Source organism: Tinamus guttatus, unplaced genomic scaffold, assembly GCF_059628265.1.
Source record: "Tinamus guttatus ecotype Peru unplaced genomic scaffold, ASM5962826v1 Tinamus_guttatus_pri_ptg000563l, whole genome shotgun sequence".
In the NCBI taxonomy this organism is placed as follows: domain Eukaryota; kingdom Metazoa; phylum Chordata; class Aves; order Tinamiformes; family Tinamidae; genus Tinamus; species Tinamus guttatus.
This window is the reverse complement of record NW_028289097.1, coordinates 492,967-508,408: the sequence shown is the minus strand read 5'-3', so window position 1 is coordinate 508,408 and position 15,442 is coordinate 492,967. Positions and strand designations below refer to the sequence as shown.

Genomic DNA, 15,442 nt, shown 5'->3' with positions numbered 1-15,442 from the left:
GAAAGAGGAGCTGCGTTTCTCCTCTTCACAAGCAACTTACTGAGCAGTAGAGTATCACACTTGTGTTTCCCTGTCCATCGGCCGCCAGTCACGGCACGTTTCATTTCAAGCTGCGATCACCCTCCTTTGTTACCAAAAAAGGAAAAAAGTAACTCGCTTCTGAAAAGAAAATAAACATTTAGTAATTATAGCTATTCATTCCTACTCCAATGCATGGAGAAACATTAATTTTCTTCTTTGCAGTTAAAGATTTAGATAGCAAAATAATCTCTTAAAGACAGGCCTGTGGGCTCCTAGGAAGTCAGCAAAAAATCACCACTAGACAGTTACGTAGCAGTTTCCTGTCCTGTGCAACCAAGTGCCTTCACATGTATGGAAACAAGGGAATGTGCACATTCACATCATTCCTGCGTGTCACCTGAAGAGGAGACACGTATGCAGCCACCACGGCTGGGCTGCCGCAGCAAAAGGCAGCGGTTCCAGAACACAGAATTATACTTTTAGAGAGATAATATAGTATCTTTATAAAGTATTTCTAGACTTTCTCCAGGCAGGCCTAGGGATACAATTTTGTCTGTATTTGTTCCCAGGGCAAACAGCTGGATTTACTACACTGCTAGATATGGTGCAGCCTTTAGCAAATGCTCTATTTTAGCTGCTAATAAGACCTTGATGACACTTTTGCTGCAACAGCAAACTAAGCTATACGTATTTTTAAAAACGGAGTCAACAAAACTATCTAAACACAGTAACTAGGTCTGATTGTTTTAGACCGGCAGAGGAAAGAAAACAGGAGTTCAAGGCCTCATGACAAAGCCTGAATGCTCCGTCACAAACTTTTCAAGGGCTCCAAACGCTGGAAGGCGGCAGGCACTCGGTTTGCAAATGTCCATTCTGCTTTTCAAGCAGAATTCCCTTGACCTTGGCCCTTGACCCTATTCGGGCCACTCAACCTGCAGGAATGTTATTTATTTTTTTAATCCACCACCCGATTGAAACAAACTAAAGCAAACCTCAGCATGTCCCCACCGCCCACCGAGGGCCTTGCGGGCGCATCGCCCTCGCGCTGCCATCAGGAGCCTGAGCAAAGGTCAGGGACTCTGGTGTCACCGTGGAAAAAATGAGAAGGTGGCAGAGCAGGGTATGGAGAACAAGTGATCCATTAAAGAAAAGGAGCTGCGGGATAAAGGCTCTAAAGAGGGACGAGTCCTGCTGGAATTGGCGTCCTTTGCTTGTCCCTTGCACAAAGACACTTTTATGGAGTAGCTGAAGACTGTAAATGTATTAAGGATGGTGCCACGTACTGAACTCTTTTCAAAGCCTGACACCAGATGTCTTGCTAGCTTGAAAGACAGACAGAACCAAGGTGTCAACTTTCTGCAGCAACAGCAGTAACATGAATGAGATTTTGAGTCTAATAATCAGGAATTGTGCACTCTGGGATCAAGGAAACCCAGAGAAACTCATCCTTGAGTTGAGTTTACATCAGGACTTTTATACTGTCCAAAGAGAAATTTAAAAACAAGTTACTTGCTCCTATGCAGAGTGCATGTCCTACGTGGTTTGGATGCTGATGGCCCAGCACGAGCTGCAGGTTGAGCACTCGGACAGGGCTTTAGGTGACACATGGCCCTGGCCAGCAGATGCCAATAACACACAGACAGCATGGACAGAGCAATAAGCCTCCAAGGCAAAGGGAGCACCCGAGGTGGGGAGCAGCTTTTCCATCTCTGCGACTACCCGGTGTAGAAGCAGCTTCCAGACAGATGGACTGCGCACAGACGTGCCCTAGAGCTGCTACTCACCCTTCAAGCAAAACAAATGCAGGTGGAAGTCCAGCTATGGATGGTTGTTTCAAAGTTTATTGCACTCTGTCACCTGGGCAATTGTCTGCTGTCCAAGCGGGGCTCCTGGGCGGCAGCTCAGGTTTAGGAGAGGGAAGAGTTTGCTGAAGTAAAGCCCCACTTCCAGGGCCATAATTCAGTCTCGCTTCTGAGCTGGTCTCCCATTTCTGTTGGGTAAAAAGAGGAGCAGAGGGGTAACATGAAGAAGTCCTACGGTGGCGGAAGAAGAGGTCATGCAGGAAAGGTTGTCACAGCAGAGCCGGGGGGCTACCGCACTGCAACACAACCACGGGCCCCCACACATGAAAGGGAAAGAGAAGCTTCCAGAAATGAGATGTAAGGTGGCAGGGAGAGAGCTCAACACTGGGATTTCTTGAGTGTCACTCCTGGAAATCATGTCCTCGCCATAGGCAGGACGAGATACAGCGACAAGCAGGAAGCACCTAATTGCACAGGTGGGGGAAGAGTCTCCACTAGAATTTGGGAAAGTCCTGAAATGGAGAGAGGAAGAGCTCTTATCATAACCACAAAGCAGCAAGCTGAGGGCACTTAAATTAGCAGATGGTGTAATACAGAATTAGTGGATGCATGAGTAATTGTGATATTTTGGAAAAGAGACACCAAGGCTTTTAAAATTGGAAGTCATATGACACAAAGCTACTGGAATTCTTCAAAGATTAACAAGCCTGAAGCTCAGGTGACAAAAACCACAGGGATTTCCACCAGGATTCGGACCTGTTCCCTCACTAAAAGTTCTTAAAGACACTAAGTTAAATGGATAAGAGGGAAGATCCGTGCATGACCAAATATGTTTACACCATGGGGAGATCTCTGCAAAATAGGGCATGGGTTTTCCTGCCACAGATCCCTCCAGAAACCTTTCCTGAGCTCTGTGCCACTTGCTGTATTGGATAAAGGATTGTGAAGAGGAGGAGAACAGCGAGATGATAAAGCTGGCTGATGAGACTACCCAAAAAAGTAAAGAAGAGAACCAAGGGGCAAATAATTTTACAATACTGAGCAGCCAGGGGTAAAACGGCCCCTGAAATTCAATGCAGGTAACTGCAGAATGAATTGTGGACAGAAAACACACCTCACATTACAAACAAAATGAAAAGCTTTGAACTTATTATCACCATCCAGGAACAAGCTCTGAGGACTGTGACAAAAAAGCTGCATGGAAACGAGAGCTCCAATCTCAAAAAACACCCCGAATGTGAGAATTATTTTGAATGTGACACACAAACCAGCAAATACCATTTGGCCCCTATAGAAGTTCATGGTGCACTTGTACTTTCCGGCATCCTACGTGGTCTCTCCAGCTGAAAAGGATGTGCTAGGTATGGAGAGGTTGAAAATCTGGGTCTGAAATGGTATGAAAAGTATGGTTAAAATAAAAACATCTGGGGAAACAGGATACCTGGCACCTACACTGCGCACTCAGCTGGAACCTCTACCCACAATAACGGCACCGGCAGTAACTTGGTCCAAGTGTGAAGGCAGAGGGCCCAGCAGAGATCCTAAAAGCTGGAATCACGGGATTTGGGACAGGCTGCAAAGCCCTGAACCCGTGTCAACACTGGTCTGGTTAGTCGGCATGATGGGATTATTTAAGGCCCAGCTCTGTTCCACCTTTTCAACAAACCCAGAGAAAAAGAGATCACGTTTTACCAGTGTATGGTGAAACCAAAATGGAAAAGTTCAGAAATCCCAGAGGACAAAACTGTGTTTTGAAGCGTTCCCCTGGAAAGACAGGGAAGCAGGGAAATTCCTCCGCTTAGGTGGGCGGCATCTAACACCAAGAGGCAACGCAAGGACAAACAGGTCGTGGCATTAGGGCGGATCACCGACTAAATATTACAGCTCCCTGCAAGACAGCCCGGGCCTGAAAGCAGCTTAACGCACCCGGTGCCACCGTGAAACGGGCCTCGAGCGCGGCCCCGCGGCTCTAATCCCACTCCTGCCAGGCCTCAACTGCCGGGGCTAATGCCCTGCACTGGCACGGAGGGCCAGCATTAAATAATATATAAATAAATAAAGCAGATCTTCTGGGACATGTTCAAGACAAACGCTGCTAGCAAGGCTCAGGAGGAATTGATTCTGCGCAGAGCTGGAGAGCTCTGCTCCGAAGCACCGCGCTCGGAGGAAACCCAGCAAGGCTCCCTGCGGGTTTAGAAGACATTACTTAGGCAGAAGGATTATATAAACTGGATTTAGCAAATCTAGGTGAAAAAAAGGAGTTTGAGAACAACAAAGAGTTTGCCAGTCCTGGAAAAGCTGTTAAAAAAGGAATAGTGATTGCTTGTTTTCTATAGCCGCAGAGCAGAACAAAGAATTCAGCCTCATTTGCAGGAAAATGGAATTAGGTCAAACACTGGGAGAAGCTTCTCAAGGCCTGGCTGGCCAAACACTGGGACAGGCTTCCAAGGAAGACACAGGAGATGAACTTCATGAGAATGTTTGGCCATAGCAATAAATCGTGAAATATAGAAAATAAGAACTAAAAAAAAAAAAAAAAAGCTGGTAATTTTGTTAACACACAGTTTTGGCGCCTTCACAGTTCTTGCTCTGTTGCCCAAAATATCCGCAACCGCAGTGGCTTCACCATCATAGCACTCTGGTTTAAAAGGGTTACTCTAGAATCAAATTACATTAAAATGCCATTATTATTTATGCAGCAGCTCTTGTTTTAGATGAGACTTGACTTTTTCTCGTCACCAGCACAAGCTGCAAGAAGCCGGGCGTAACTTCAGCACATGGAGCTCCTCCCAACGGCTACAATCAATTCTTTGTTCCTTCTTGGGTTTCTGCAGTGTCCAACAATTTGCTGGAAGATAAACGGCATCTAGACTAAATAGAAGAAGCTGGATTTTGTGCACCAACTAGGCTGCAAACTGAAGGCAAGCCAATACTCCAAATAACCATAAGAATATTTGGCCATAAGCATCAGGCTCTTTCTATAGCAACTATTAATAAGGGATCCAAAATAACCCAGGCAATAGGCTCCGAAGTTCAAACCATGGCTCTGCTGGCGTACGGGCTGGCACCGGCCTGAAGTCCCTCTTCAGCAGACAGACAAATCTACCATTTCTCTCCTTTGGCGGTAGGGAAGGCTCGTTCAGAGTGACTCAGGTGACACCAGTGGAGAAGACAAACCGTTCAAAGCTGTGAAGGGCACACTGGGTTTGTCCAACGGCCAAGAAGGAAGAAAAGCTGCTGCAAACAGCAAAGGATGCCAGGCATCCCTTGCAAGAATGCCCCCATAATGTGGTTATTCAGATATATTTCAAGGGGACCCCTGTATTAGTTTAGATTTTTGCAAACTAAAAATAGGAACAAAAAAAACCCAACCCACTGCTCCCCAAACTATGGATCAGGAAGGTGGTATCCCACACACGCGCATATTCATCCTCCAAGGTTAGAGGATGCCATAAAATATAATCCTCAAGCTGCTGCTGCAGAAACTTACCAAAGATTCAACAAAATTGCCTGCTAAATATTTATGTAAGATAACAAGATATCATACTTAGTCCTTTGCAAAACAAACAAACAAAAACTTTGAGATTTAAAACTACTGCTTTAACATTGAAAAGGCAATTTGCCACATTAGACCTGTCCTATCTTCTTTCTCTTCTCAATTCTAACATGTAATAATCCTTAATATCATGCGGGTCAGCTGTCTGGTACATGGTTCGAGAGGTTAACACATCTTAGCTTACAGCTTTCTTCAATCAGAATTTATACCCATGATTTTTTATCTGGATCACCTTGCTGTCCTTTCCTGTATCTTTTCTGCATTTTTTTTCAGATAGCAGCAAATTAACCCATATGGTGAAACCCCTCACAATCAGTTTGCCTTTTATTGTCCTGAATGTGGAACATCATCAATAAACTTTGCTACCTGGCTCTTTATTCCCTCGACTATCTCACTTCTAGGTGCGCGGAGCAGTCGGGGTTCCAGGAGGATTCTCAGACAACTTCCCCTCCTGCTGGAAATCATTATTTTGTAGCTTTCGGTTAGCCATTAATCAACGACATCTCTTTTGATTTCACCACAGCTTTGTTTCTTGGGCTTCCAGAGGCAAACCTTGCCAAAAGCCTTGGGAAAACCAAGGTATTACCTCAGCTGGGTTTCTCTTCATCAACGCCCGACAACTTCTTTGGGAAACTCTTTTGGGTTTATTTCCCACATTCTTCTCGGAGCCTCTTTTGGAAACTAGCATCACCTGGAGAACCGTCAACTCCCACTGGTGTGGGGACCATTTTCCTGGTACAGAGACAGTGCTCTGGGATTCAGCTTATTTAAAGCAGGATGCTCTACACCACCGATAATGAACGTAGTGACTCCAAACACAAGTTCCTTCAGACCCCTTGAAGAACCATCCACGGTGCTGAAGACCTGATACTGATTTGACCGCACAATTTTGAAGCCTCTTGCACCAACACCTCAGCATGGTAGAGCTCTGAGAGGGGAATGACTGCTTTTCCTTTTGGAATCGGTACAAGGAGGACTGAAGGGCTGCTGAAACAGGATCGCTCTGCAGCGACACGAAGCTCTCCGGCACACAATGGCAAATCTGGGACAAATCCGTCATTCGAAACTCTTCAGTTTGGCTGCAACTGAGACTGGAACTGTCCTAATAGTGTCCAGGAAAAAAAAAAAAAAAAACAACAACACGAGACTGTGTGCTCCCTGAATGCTGCCTGTATCTATTACAGCCACGATGCAGAGGAGAAAGCACAGATGCCATCCCATCTAAAAGACGGTATGTCACGACGGAACAATGTGCCCTTCTCTCAATTTTGAAATAATTAGGATTTAAATACTCCTAACCCACCCAATTCTCTATTTTCTTTATCAAAAGCCTCTCTCATCCATATCAACACAAATTGCATTTGTTTGCAGCAAATACCTTCTCCCTCCTGCATGCGCCTCAATAAAAACACAACGCCCAGCATTCCTGCAGTTAAACACGTAAAGGAAGGGATAGAGGAATATATGTAATATGGACAGAGAAGGAATGAGAGGGACAGCAAACCAAGCAAAGGGGAGCCAGATCCCTCCATGGATGTCCAGGGGAATACTGAGCAATAGCAACTTGTCAAACACTTTTTCCTCACCAGTTCCTCCCCTTCTTAGGGGGAAGCTATTCAGCCTGGTCTAAACCCAGAGATAGGGTGAGAAGCAATGGGCACAAGCTGAAACACTGGAAATCCCATCTGAAATTGGGGAAACAAAACAAAACACCTTCTTCACTGTGAAGGTAGCAAAGCACTGGAACAGGTTGCCCAGAGATGTGAAGGAGTCTCTGTCCATCCTTGGAGTATCCCAAAGCCGGCCCAAAGAGCATTTCCTATTCCGGCCCAAAGAGCATTTCCTATTCCCCCCACGGCAGGGGAGCTCACCCCCAAATTTTTATTACAAACTCACCCCCTGTTCTCTTAATAGGAACACTGGTGAGATTTCCATGACATAATGGGACAGAGAAGTTACATGGAAAACTGGCCCCAGGGTCCATCTCAAATCGCAGGGATGAGCAGTGCCCAGGGGCTCCCTCAGGAAGTCAGCACCGTGGCCAACATTCCGGTGTCTTTATTAATCACATTTATTATTAGCATTCATGGGGCAGTGGTACCAAATTGGCTGGTGGGGCCGATATGCTGGAGGACAGAGCTCGGTGCTGGGTCCCTCAGCACAGGACAGACACGGACACGCTGGAATGGATACATGGAAAGATGGAAAGAACTGGCTTAAAGGGAGGATCTCACGGCTGCCTCCAGCTACCCAGGGGGCAGGGGTAGAGAAGACAGATCATTCTCCAGGATGCAGAGCAGGAGGATGAGAGGCAGTCAAGAAAAGTGTTTTTACAGGTTATCTGTGTGTCTGGAAGGGACTGACACACACGGGCTTTCGGCTAATCGTAGCTTGCTGAAAATCTAACAGCTGTCAGATTGAGGGGGCCAGGCTGCCAGGAGCTGCTAGGTTTGCAGTGGATGCAGCTCCATCTCCTCCTGAAGAGCATGGGAGGAAACATGGAGCAGGACGAGAACCCAAAGGATCGAGGGATGAAACGGGCTTCAAAGCTCTACACAGTCTTCACCCCTTTTGGGGCGCAAGTCAGTGGCCCTCTCCAACCTTCTTTGGCAAGAGCTGTTGTAGCCATTTCAAGCAGAATTATGTACACTGAACTGCTAAAAAACCTTGTGCACCAAGACGACAAGATGCTTTGGTAACAGGCTGGTACACACTGGAAATACCTTCCCTGCAAAACCAGAGCAGAGCTGAACAAATAGCATAGCAAAATACCATTTTTCGTACAAGTTTAGACTATAACATCCCCCCAAAACTCAACTGTACTTGAGGAAGTTACGTGCTGTGACAACTGCTCAGTAAAGCCTGTATCTGTCAATGGTGCAACTCAGTGCAGCGTCTTAGCAGCACCAAAACAACTAGAGCAAGTCCCATTACTCGCAGCCAAGGCAGAGTTCACCTTCCTGAGGAATATTCAAGGCAGAAATCCCCATTAACGTGTCTCACACCACATATCAGCTTGTCACAAGCCGTAGTTAATAACAATATTGGGAAAGGCTGCCATCTGTATGAACACAAATCCTGGAAGGGGAGGAGAAACCCTGCTTCACGCTTTGCTTTTAAAATCAAACAGTTGCAGCAGTAGTTAGCAAATAACACCAGTTGAAGTGAATAAGAGAGTTTGGTTAATCCGGTTCGGCTCTGTGTGCAGGCCGTATTCCCTTCAAGCTGGTTTATGTCCCTGCGGACCGTGGTGCTGTATTTACAAGTCCAAACTAAACAGACGCGAGCCAGGTTAGGCCAGCAGAGCCCACACACAAAGCGGCAGCAGTTCCCCAAACCACTGCAAAAAGAGCCGCATCTTGTGAAACCAGCGGTTGTGTTTAGACAAGGCCTCGTTCTCCGAGTTGCTGCCATCGCACAATTTCAGGCCTAAAAATGCAAAAAGCTTCGTAATAAACAGAATTACCTGTCCAAGAAGGCCAGGAATGACAAATTATAAATAGGAGGCGGCTTCAGACAGATTCCAGAAACGGATGGTGGGCAACCGCTGTGTCAAATCAATGCTCCAGCTCAGAGCAGCAGAGAGGAGCTAGGTCGGGTTTTCCCCTGAAAAGGCAGTGACACATACAAGGCTAATGGCAGGTGGTCATTCTGCATTCTGGACATTTCACAAAGATTTATGAGGAAGGCTGAAGGCCAGAAAAGCGACGCTGAAAACTGCTCGTGTCCCTCTGCAAGGTCAGTTTGTTGTAGGATGGAAACACTCCAGTGCGACTCGCGCGAGTTGAGGCTGTGCTGGTTTTTTCAGCTAGAGGAACCACCAGGTAAAAACAGTACCAAAAACAGTATGCCCAAAATGTACCATGCCATTTATCCTTCAAGAGTGATTCTTCAACTATTCTTAATGAATAAAGATAGGGGAGACTTTCAGACTGCACAAAGTTGTACTTTCTAAAACACTATTAACTTGCAATTACTGTAAACTGTAATTAATGCAAGTGAATGCTGTCTTGAAAAATTGTGTACATGCCTGAACCATGAATATTCATGGTCGTGATTTTCAACAGCTTGATAAGGGAACAAGGATGATGCTTGGGATTCAACTTCCAGTCCGGGATATGATTTGGGATATGATTCTTACTAACCTCACAATCCAATAAAGCAACACTTCCCTCTAAAACGATAGCCAAAGTGTGGAGAAGGGGCCAGTTCTACAGCATCCACAGAGGCTGGCTCCATCGTAGCAAGAGATGCACCTTCGGAGCGGAAGAGGAAATTAAATTTAGCACCTCCAAGCTTTGCAGGTAGAGCCCTGTCCCAGTCATGCTCTGCAAAGTACTGACAGTTTCAGCAGATCACTCTGTCCCCGCTTGCAGGAAGCCGATAAAACCTTGTGTTTCTCTACACAGGCCTGCACAGACCACACTTACTACTAAATTATTCTTAATTCCACTCATGGTGTTATGGGAGCCACAACAACAGGCTCCTAGAGCCTCTCCCCAAACACGTCCCTCTTTGTCCTTACAAACCAAAATGCTCCCACCGAGGCACATTGCACATCCACCCCTTTCATCCCCGCGTGGATCAGTTTGCGGTGACCCAAGAAAGGAGATGGCAGGGACAGCTGCTGCGCCTCCCCTCCGAGGGACAGCTGAAAATAAACCGCACACCCCGAGCCCAGGATTTGGCCTGGGCACCTTCCTCCCGCGAGGGCCGGGCAGTCAGCTCGCGACACAGAGCGGCAAAGAAAAAGACACCAGACATTTCCGAGCGTTTCGAGCTTCCTCCTCATTTGTATTCAGAAGAGTTAGGAAGAAAGTAAATAAATCGCAGCCGATACAGCTGCTTACATAATATTCCCCTCTCCCAGCCTCCTTAAAGACTGCTCCCATACACACGCTCTGACAGGTCTTTTGGATGTGCAGCGCAACCCTCGGCTCAGGGCTAGCACATCAACTCCAGTCCCATATTTTCATGTTAATCAGTTATTATCTCAGCCCACGACAACACGCAGTACTCCCTTACTACCCAGCCCGAATCCAAAGGTTTTCAACCCGTTTGTCGCAGGAACGGCTCCCGACCCCCAACACTCGCTCGTCACGCAGCAGGAGCCGTTAGAGCCTGCAGCGATAACAGCAGCTCGGCAGCCCTTCCACCCCGCTCACCCCTGCGGCCTCGGCGCACGAACGGTGCCTCCGGCGTCTCGATGGGTTTCCGCCGCGCTACGGGAGCGGCCTGGTCGCAGCGGGGCCTTCGTCGCTCATCCCTTTCGCTCAGTCTTATCGAGCCAGGTCGATGCAGACGTGCGTTTAACAATTTCATTTGCAAGAGTTGGAAAGCTTTGGGACACATCAAATAAAAGCTTTCCCTAATACGCCACTGTATCCCAAAGGAGCTTCCCCAGTGGGAACAGAGCTCTGGATGGTCCAGCCGCAGGGCTGCCGAGGTGACAGTTTTCCCATCAGCTCTAGTTGTTGCCACTAAAGAAGCTGTAGCCAGAAATCCTACAGGTTCACTTGCCTGCTGGTTAAGAGAGCAGCAAAGCTGGATCCATCATCTAACCACTAAATGGGACAGATAGAGACAGAGGAAGGATACAATGAGGATGCACATTTCCCACCACAAACATCCACCCACCTAAAAAAGATGAGGGTGAAGCCAGAGTAAGTTTCCTCCCAGCAGCCAGTGTGCAGGCTGCGCTTGGTTGGATGGTCTCAAAAGCGAAGCCAACAAGCTGAGAAATTGCCCCTAAATGAGAGAAAACTCCCCCCGAGCGTCGTGCTGAGCAGCAAGATTGGAAGCCTCCAACTCGTTCCAGCTCAAGGTTGGCTTGTTTAGTCTAGAATTAATTCTGCCCACTTGGGAGGCTGTTCTGAACTAAAGATACAAGGGACGGGGAGGAAACAGCAAGCCAAAAAAAGAGACCCAAATAGTCAAAAGCAAGATAATAAAAGCATTAATATTGGTCAAATAGTGCTTAAGATTTTAGTTACCTTTGTCTAATTGCTGCAGTATTTTATGTAGCTTCAAAGCTCTCACAGTATTTAGAGAACACACTGCTGTACTACTATTCATCAGTGAAAAAAAAAAAAATCACCTACCCTACTGATAAAACCTATTTTTGACAGTGTCAAATTTCAATTTTGACAAGAGGCGTCAAATATAGCATGAGCAGTTTGCAACTTTTATTTATGTTGGCAGTTGCATATCCTGGGAAAGAAACCATGCAGAGGATGGTGGAAAAGGTACGATTCCCCTTAGACAATCTTCATTTCTATGAATTCACAAATTTTTAGGCCACACAGCCACTCTATCTTAAGAAAATTTGCCTGGTGTACGGCATTCTCACCACTTACTGAGGTAGACCAGCTCCTGATGTTTTAAAACGCAGCTGTGACACCCAAGCTCTCTAGTACGTGATGTTTTAATATCCTCGTGTTCTAAGGCACAAACTGACCTTTACCTTTTTGTGATTAAAGGAGGTCTCCTATAAGTGTAACTGTTCTGAGCGGTTGTCACATCGATCCTGGTTACCTAGAAGGTAAATCCAGGCTGCCCCAGCACTGCTGTAGTTCTGATAGACGATGCTCTTAAATAGATCTTTAGAATTAGCAGTCCCAGGCCCCACACTCCCTAGCACAGATGTCCAATTAGCGCCTCTAGCTATAAACCAACAGCAACACGGAAATCATCTCTTCCTTCTCCTCAGCCTCACGGATTTTGGGCCAACATTACTGTCTCACCATGCTCCTGACTGTTATGACTGGGGAAAAGGGTCTTCCATGCACTACCCTACCTGTGCTTTTGGGTTCTGCCAGAAACCTTGGTTGCCTTCTGCTTTCCTAGGACTTTTCCCACAAAGCTTGAGAGAGAGCAAAGGGGCAAAGCTTCTGAAGGGCAATCGAAGCCTGAGCAGCCTCATTTTGACACGGATACAAAGCTCTGAAGGGCAGCTAGACGTGCCTGCAGTTTTCCGGCTCTGACTCAGAAGCAGGAATAACAAACTGGCGCTGCCAGAGAGGTCACAGCCTCAACTATCCAGTCTGAGATCGCCGCAGCACCTTAAAGTAAATCAAACATAAGTGCCGGTCAGTTTTAAAAGGAGAAATTCAGGAGTTATTTTACAAGTAACTTAGTTCTCCATGGAAGGGGCAAAGGGGAAACAGATGGAAAACTGTGAAAGAGCAGATGAAGGATAAATGGTCCTTTCTGCTGTCACCATTTGTAAGAGAGTCCTTAAAGACAGGAACGTGGTGCTTATTTCATGGGGAGGCTGCCCCAACCAGACTCTTTTTCTTAAGAGTCAATTTTTGCAAAAGTTTGGGGATTGATGTTAATCCAGAAGTATTCTGCAGTCACTGAGGTAGAAATGCAAACAGAACTAAAACCCCAGCAAATATAACAAGCCCTGACACTGGTCTTGGGTCTCGGTTTAATGCTGCATCTGAAACTTGCAGAGAGGGCAGCCACCACAAGCTGGAGGCTCAGAAATGGCACTTGTAATTCAAAGGGTCATTTTCAAAATACAGCTTCCCAGACACAAGCAGGATCTCCTTCCCTCCACCATGTGGTTTCATAAGTATTACAGGTTAATGATAGGAGACGGTCACTACCATCTGTCCACATCTCAAAATGTTACATTTCTAATGCTAACAGAAGTTATTCAAACAAAAAATGCCATGTAGTGTATTTATTTCATTTGCCAGCCAGCAGTCCACAGACCCTCAATTTACTTGACTCCAACTGATGGCTTTTCCATAGCCAGTACCTTTTCCCAAATAAAATGAAAGCAAATATATTCAGAGCAACACGTTCAGCGACAAGGAACTGAACCTCTCCAACCAGGTAAGATCAACTTCCCATTCTGCAAAGCTTCTGAAGAAGCAATTCATGCAGAAGATTCGTTTCATTAGCATCTGCTCAAGTACTTGCTTATCCGCCTGCTTTTCAAAGCATCAAACCCTAAATGATACTGTTCAATATATTACCTGATACTCTCACTTCTGAGACACAATTCTTTCCATACACAGGACTATATTTGTGGCCTGCTTGGTGGTTCTGTCTTGTCATACACTCAAGAAGTTTGACTTGCTACAGTAATCTCCCATTTGAGCAGAGCCTGATGAATCTAATGGACTTCACGACATACTGTTGGCCGAGCTGTACGCTGATGCATCAGCACAACACAGTATCAGCACGATATTTCTGAAGAGGTCGCAATCAACCTTGGCCCCAACACCTGGAAAACCCTCATGAAGTCATTCCAACTCTACCATGCCTCCATCCGCCTTCGATTCAAGCTTCTTCCTATATGAAAATACCCCCGATATCTACCTCTCCAACACCTGTCTCTTGCGAGGGCCTAGGTGATTGATTATTTCTGACCATCATGAGCCATTACAAACTTCCCTACTCTCTCCACTGAAGTTTGACTCATCCCAGTGCCCCACGTTGCAGAATCGTAACGGAGTTTCAGAACTATGGAACTGAACAAGAAGGGACCACCGCTCTTTGCTCACCAACAGGCACGAGGATATGACCTAACGAATCAAGATCTTCAGTGTCCCAAACGTTTCAGACCAGTAATGCCAACCAAGCCACAAAAACCTAATCAACTCAATTACCGCCTTTCGATTTGTGCTATTAAAGTATACAAAGTACATTGCGCTATATTCACAAACACATGAATTCCAGATGTTATTCCTGGGCCGCGCTCCCCTCCGCAGGCCCGTCACCAGCACCATGGCTAATCTACGTGATGTCGAGTTCTGAGGTTTTCACCCCGAACGCGGCCTGGGCTCCGATCGGATCCGTTTCCCTCGCCAGATGCAGCAATCCGGTGAGCTGATTTCATGGGCTCTGCCGAACTCCACAGCACTCTTGGATACTGTTCAACCTCTTGATATCCAAGGACCACAGTTTCACATATTCCCTTACATTCGCGTGAATTTACCCAACAACAGCAAAAACAAGGGCTGAAACACAACATGTTCCTCCAGATAGGCAAGGCTTTGCTATCCCAAAGCTAAACTTCCCAGATTACTTGTGGATGATCTTTAGCCCATTTAGATGTGTATTAATAGAGCCCACGCTGCTTATCTCGAGCGCTGGCACTTTGTGCCCTCCACCAGCGATGCCAACAAGAAGCAGCTTGGGGAATTTTCAGGGCAACTCCGATATAAGACAACCCCGGCGGCAGACGGAGCCGCTTGCGACCTTCCCAAAGCCGCAACCTTCCCACGGTGGGGAAGTTTTCCAAGCAACCGCTGCTATTTCATCGGACCCCAAACACACAGGCGCAAGGTTTGTTAAAACAAGTGAATCAATTAATGAATTAAATCACAACAAACCGGCCAGCTCTCCTGCAGCTCCGACAGCCTCGCGCTTCGCCCCGCGGACCAAGCGGCTCCTCGGGAAGCCGCCCCGCGCCGGGGCTCCCCGCTCGGCCGCGGCTCGGCCGCTTTGTTCCCCCGCTGCTGCCCCGCCAGCCCCGGCCTCCGCGGGCCGCTACCTGGTGCAGCGCCGTCAGCCCGTCCACGTTGGTGGTGTTGATGCGGGCGCCGCGGCCCAGCAGCCGCTTCACCTCCTCCGTGTCGCCGCTGGAGCAGGCGGCCAGGAAGACGGCGCCCTCCTCGAAGCGGACGCGGGAGCCGCCGGCGCCGCGGTGCCGCCCGCGGCCGCCCGCCGCCGCCACGGGCTCCTGCTCCGTGAGGGAGCCCTTCCAGCGCCGCAGCTGCTCGGCCCGCCGCAGCCGCGCCGACTCGGCCCGCTTGCCGCCCAGGTGCTCCGGCTCCGACATCGCCGCCGCCGCACTGAGGCGCAGGGAGCGCGCGCCGCGCCTCAGCCCGGAGCGGGGCGCAGCGCCCCCGCCGCCATCTTCGCTACGCCCCCGCCGCCGCCGCGCCCGCGCCCCGCGGCATCCCGGGACATGTAGTTCCCGCCGCACCTGCCGCGGGGCGGCCGCGGCTCCCGGCGGCCTCCGCGGCGCCGCCGCACCTGGGCGCGCTACGAACTACAACTCCCAGCACCGCCCGCGCGGCCCCTCCGGGCGGGTTGGCCGCCA

General features: G+C 48.0%; 1 protein-coding gene across 5 annotated transcripts in view; it reads right to left on the bottom strand.

The window, feature by feature from the left end:
* The window catches only part of PPP1R12B (protein phosphatase 1 regulatory subunit 12B), a 101,909-nt gene extending 86,711 nt beyond the window's left edge, over positions 1–15,198 (bottom strand). For 2 of the 5 annotated variants that reach the window (XM_088534464.1, XM_088534467.1), the window contains exon 1: positions 14,891–15,195. In XM_088534464.1, coding sequence (XP_088390590.1) covers positions 14,891–15,178 — 288 coding nt within the window. In that variant the 5' untranslated portion in view covers positions 15,179–15,195. Of the gene's footprint in view, positions 1–14,890 lie in introns of all 5 variants that reach the window. The other 3 variants (XM_088534463.1, XM_088534465.1, XM_088534466.1) reach the window with 3 other exon arrangements.
* Positions 15,199–15,442: the final 244 nt, after the last annotated feature.